The 5,037-nt window shown below is 38.4% G+C and overlaps 1 protein-coding gene across 1 annotated transcript in view; it reads right to left on the bottom strand.

Annotated features, from left to right (window-relative positions):
- Positions 1-761: 761 nt before the first annotated feature.
- LOC125044179 (serine-protein kinase ATM-like) overlaps positions 762-5,037 on the bottom strand; it is a 65,094-nt gene continuing 60,818 nt past the window's right edge. Inside the window, exons 55-57 of the mRNA XM_047640648.1 lie at positions 4,727-4,999; positions 4,321-4,525; positions 762-1,393 (exon numbers count right to left, since the gene is read on the bottom strand). Of these exons, the coding sequence (XP_047496604.1) occupies positions 1,215-1,393; positions 4,321-4,525; positions 4,727-4,999 (657 nt within the window). The 3' untranslated portion in view covers positions 762-1,214. The remainder of the gene's footprint in view (positions 1,394-4,320; positions 4,526-4,726; positions 5,000-5,037) is intronic.

The following is a 5,037-nucleotide window of genomic DNA, read 5'->3' as shown; positions in this document are numbered from 1 at the left end:
TGACCTGGGTCATCCTGACCCTTAAGTACTGGTGTGGGGGCGTGGGGCACGTTGGGGCGCCTGCGGTGAAGCCACGCGTATACGTGCTTTTGTACACCACGTGGAAGCTATTTATACATACTTATACACACACACACACACACATGTACACACACACACACACACACACACACACACACACACACACACACACACACACACATGTACACACACACACACACATGTACACACATGTACACACACACACACACACACACCCATGTACACACACAGACACACACACACACCCATGTACACACACAGACACACACACACACACACACACACACACACACACACACACACATATTTAGTGTCTGTGTGTGTGTGTGATATAAATAAATATATAAATATATATAACCACACATTTATTGGGCAGTCATGAATCTGTAACCTTGAAAAGACATGACTCGTGGGTTGGTGCAGGAGCAATGCCACTTACAACAGTCGCATTGCTGTTTTGCAGCAGTACTGGGTATCCTCTCTAGGGAGCAGGTACAGGCAAGGGAAGGCAAGCTGTTGTCCATGCAGGAGCTAAGAAGTCATTAGTAAATGGGCTAGTGGAAACCCCTACATTTGGCAAGAGAATATTGTATTTAGTATGGGCAAGAGGCAGTGGTGTAGCAGCAACAGACAAGCAATATATTTGATATATTCAAAGTTTATGAGAACACATTCTACTTTGTGAAAATTGTCAGTAATGATAAAGAAAGACCAAAAAATACATGTATTTATCTTTTATTGACACTGCATGAGTGAGGATGCATGTGGATGGTGATGGCTGGTGAATGCTTGGAGAGGGAGGAACAGGACCATTTGTGAGGGATAAAATCTTTATCTAACCTTAAAACATTTCACATTTAAATGAAGGTGCTAAGTTAATAATCAACTTACATGAGGTTATTTCTAGAATAATTAGGAACCCTATTTGTATCTTGTCACCTTAGGAAATATCACAGATCTCTATTACAATTTGAATTTAAGAAGTAGAAAAAAAAAAAAGTAAAACTGAGATTAGCTCATTCAATTCAGTGAAATTCAATGTAATGTAATTCTGATGTTCTCTTCACTTTCGTGAATTTAATCACCACAAAATTAAGATCTGGTAAAATTTTGAACAATCAGCACCTTCATAAGACACACCAATGTTACTGCAAAATCCATGGTAAAGTAAATCATAAATAAGGCTGCCATCCTTGGAACAGCCTTGACAAGTTTGAAAGATCTGTTGCTTGCTGTATAAGAACTGTCACTTGTTCTGAGACAGAGCGTGCAAAGCCATCCTCTACTCCAGCTAATTTCTGCTGCACTCTGAGCACCACACGATCTGCCATTGAAGCCGAACTGGTACATCCTAGAGAGGGAGAGAGAGAGACAGTGAAAAAGTGGAAAATGTTAAATATTTATATGCAGTAAATAAAGATGTGTATCTTCTTTGGGTTTGTATCTGCATATCACCATAATGAGTGAACTTTAAAAGTTTCCTCATAAGACATCAAGATATCAAATCTCTTTTAACATTTGTCTGTTTCTTTTACTTTTGCTATTCCTATCCTCTTATTAATATTCTTCTTGTTTCTAAACTTCCAATAATCCAATAAGCAGCCTTGTCAAAAACCATGGACTGTGAGTAAAAGTAGATAATGATCTAGTGTTCTGGAGTTTGAACCTCTATGCTGCCTCTAGGATCTCAGCAATTCCTAGTACATAGGGGGTGGTGGCAGACTACAAGATCTGTAAGTTGTGGCTGTAAGTCATGTTAGTCCAACTAATACTGGGCAAATGGGCTACAATTATTTTCAGACACCAATGAGTTAACCCAGCCACCATGGATTTACATCATGTCCCTTGTAGTTTTTGTGAATTTTTCTACATACAGATGGCTCCACATGTGCTCAGCCAGCAAGGAGTCTATCAGTAGCTCTAATGACCGATCCTGATTTCCCCATTCCTTGAATTGGCAGGAAAATGTTTTATCTTTTAATGCAATTTATATTGATACTGTTATTATTGTTATTGCTGTTATGATTACTAAATTATTATTAAAATCTTGGTAACATTTAAGACAATGAAATAATACAAAAGGCCCTTTCCAAAACTCAAGGAAAAGGGTAAACAGGTGAGATAGGTAGGACTAATAACTGACTCCTTGGTGATTAACACTTATAGAGCCATCTATGCATAAATACAATAAATAAACTTATATTACAGTGGGCATGGCATGTATTCTTGCCATCCGTGCTGACTGGGTTCAGAAGGATGATGTTCAGTGAAAATGCTAGTTCTTTACTGTTCAAACTGTGCTTGTACAAGATACAGGCTTTGTGTTTTCTTTGAAAAGTTCTTAGTTTCTTTGCTATTTCTATTTTATTTTTTCTCTATCAGAACTTTTTGGAATTACTCTGATTTGCCTGCATACTATCAAAGACAACATTATATTATTTTGACTTATGAAGGTACAAAGATAATTGATTATTTAAAATTATCTGCCATGTCAACAGCTAAGGTTATTAGCAGAGTGCCATACCAAATCACAGGCAGGGAGACAGGCAAAGTCAGAGCAGGATATATAAATTTATCCCACTCTCTACACTCTTGGCTGTAGCATGAATAATTGCTTTGGTAATGAGGCTGAAAAGAGGCTTTTGAGAGCTGCCCACAGTTAGGCCCAATTAAGCAAACTACTGTTAGAGTGCATAACTTCAAGCAACTTGACCACATATGACATGAGCTGTCATCCCAATGTAAGTGATGGTCTAGCCATGTGATGGGATGTCAATTATCATGAGTGGGTTAAAATTCAGAATATTTATATAAAGCAACACTCTGACTACAGAATGTTTTCAATATACTATTGAACACTGAGAACTAATTTGAAACTGGTTTGTAACTTTTTAAATATAAAGACTTTGATGTGCATTTTTTTTTTGTTTTGAGAAAATTGCATTTGAAGTTTTAATCCTGTGCTGCCAGGAAAACGTGGTGCTCAATGTAGTCTCAATTTTGTAAAATGTCTCTACATATAGATGGCTTCAACTGAGTTTAGCCACCAAGTTAGTAATTGGCTCATTGGTGACTAAGTACTTGTGGAGGCATCTGTGTGAAAATATAATTACTACACTAAACTCACACTAGGGGTGGCATGTACATGCATGCCATCTCCAACAGCATCATGTTAAATATCCTATATAAGTTTCAGTGTTACAAATATAGTAATAAAGAATAGGAACTATAATGAATAATTCATATCAATATATCATACATATAAAAGACAGGTTTCAGCCACAATCTGCATTATTGCTGGATGTAGAGATAATTCATTATGTATCCTATGGACCACTTTTCCCACCTCCACCTCTTGGAAATTAGTAAACTAGTAACCAGGCTGAACTAGGAATCCCTAGTTTTTGTATTCTTCACAGTTCTATTTTGATCTTCAACACTGCCGAAAACACTGATGGGAAAAAGACCAGTAAAAATAGTCAACACTGAGCAACCTTAACAAACTGAAATTCTCTCCCTTGCTTCCTCATCTCTTGGAGAACTATGCAGTGGTGCCTCATCTAGACATTCACAAACTAATTCATGCTTTTAGACGGTTTCCAATAGAAATCTAGTTTGTAAGGACCTTAAATCACTATAATCAAAAGGCAGAAAAAAATAACCGGATAATACGACTACTCCCAATAAAAGTTACCACGACACAAGCTAGTCAACATGTTTTCTTAGAATAGGATCCTGAGCATGGATATAGTGTCCTCCCTGGAGCCAACATTCTTCCAGTCATGGCTCACAGATGGTAGATTTGACACACATTTATTTACTGGTGGAAATAATACAAGAGCTCCTTTCTAAATGCCCATCAAGTCTAATCTTCCTCTAAGAATTTTGTGCCTCCTCTATGTTGTGTATGCTAAACACTTGTTTGCTTGTTTGGCCATTACAGCAATGATAAAGTTACAACCCCTCCAAAGAAGTCATAAAGTAACCTTGTAGCCTTGTTGCCTAGAAATTTGTATATGCTGTAGCCAAAATCATAGAATAAGGAAATTATATGTTTCCTGTGCTTCTAATTTTTTACACAAGTGACTGACTGTACACAGTGCTTGGCATGATGTCTAATAGCTCATGAGGCACCTTTGGACAATGGGTTAAAATGCAAATACTACTGTTTATGGACTCTCTCAAGATACATGAACATGGATATAACTGTTACCCAAAGACAAGCACACACCAAAATCATCTAACACTCTCAGTACTAAGTTACTATCACAAACCCACCGAATTCCTGGTCCTCCTCGTCGTTCTCCTGCAAGCGTGCAATTTGGTGGGGAGACAGTGTCCACTGGTGCAGGGGGTCATGACGTAAGACCTCTACAACTGTTACAAGCACCTCGCCTGAGTTCCTCAAAACACTGAGCGTTGCTTCGCAGCAGCGACGCAGGGGTCCTTCTACCCCCATTACCCCAAGGCCATCCCGAACATCCTGGCAATGAAGAGATGAAGAAATCTTTTATAAATCCTTCAAAACAAAATCCAAACAAAATGATATAGTGGAGACAAGAAAAAAAGCTCAGTAAAATATTTGATTTTCCAGAAAAATAAGAAGCTTGTTCACAAACCATACACACACAAACATTAATGATCTAACAAGTTGATATACACACACAAAAAAAAAAGCCTTTACCTGTGTGAGCCTGAAGGGAACAGTCTCAGGTGTAGGAAGGATCTTGCCTAGCTCAAATGCAATGCCCAGGTCAATGTGGATCAACTCAGCAGTGGACTTGTCCAGCAAGATGTTCTCCACATGCCTATCCCCCAGACCCAGGACATAGCCCACCATGGAGTTGGTGGCAACTGAACGAGTATATGCCAAGCGGCGCTTATACCACTCATGTGGTGATGGGTAGTTCTCGAAGAAGAAATGTCGAAACACAGGGTGGAAATGCTCCAGTATTTTCTGAAAGAATTAAGTTTGGGAAGACAAATAAACTTTTT

The sequence above is a fragment of the Penaeus chinensis genome, chromosome 35 (assembly GCF_019202785.1).
Source record: "Penaeus chinensis breed Huanghai No. 1 chromosome 35, ASM1920278v2, whole genome shotgun sequence".
Taxonomy (NCBI): Eukaryota; Metazoa; Arthropoda; class Malacostraca; order Decapoda; family Penaeidae; genus Penaeus; species Penaeus chinensis.
Note: the sequence above shows the minus strand (reverse complement) of the source record. Positions and strands in the feature narration are given on the sequence as shown.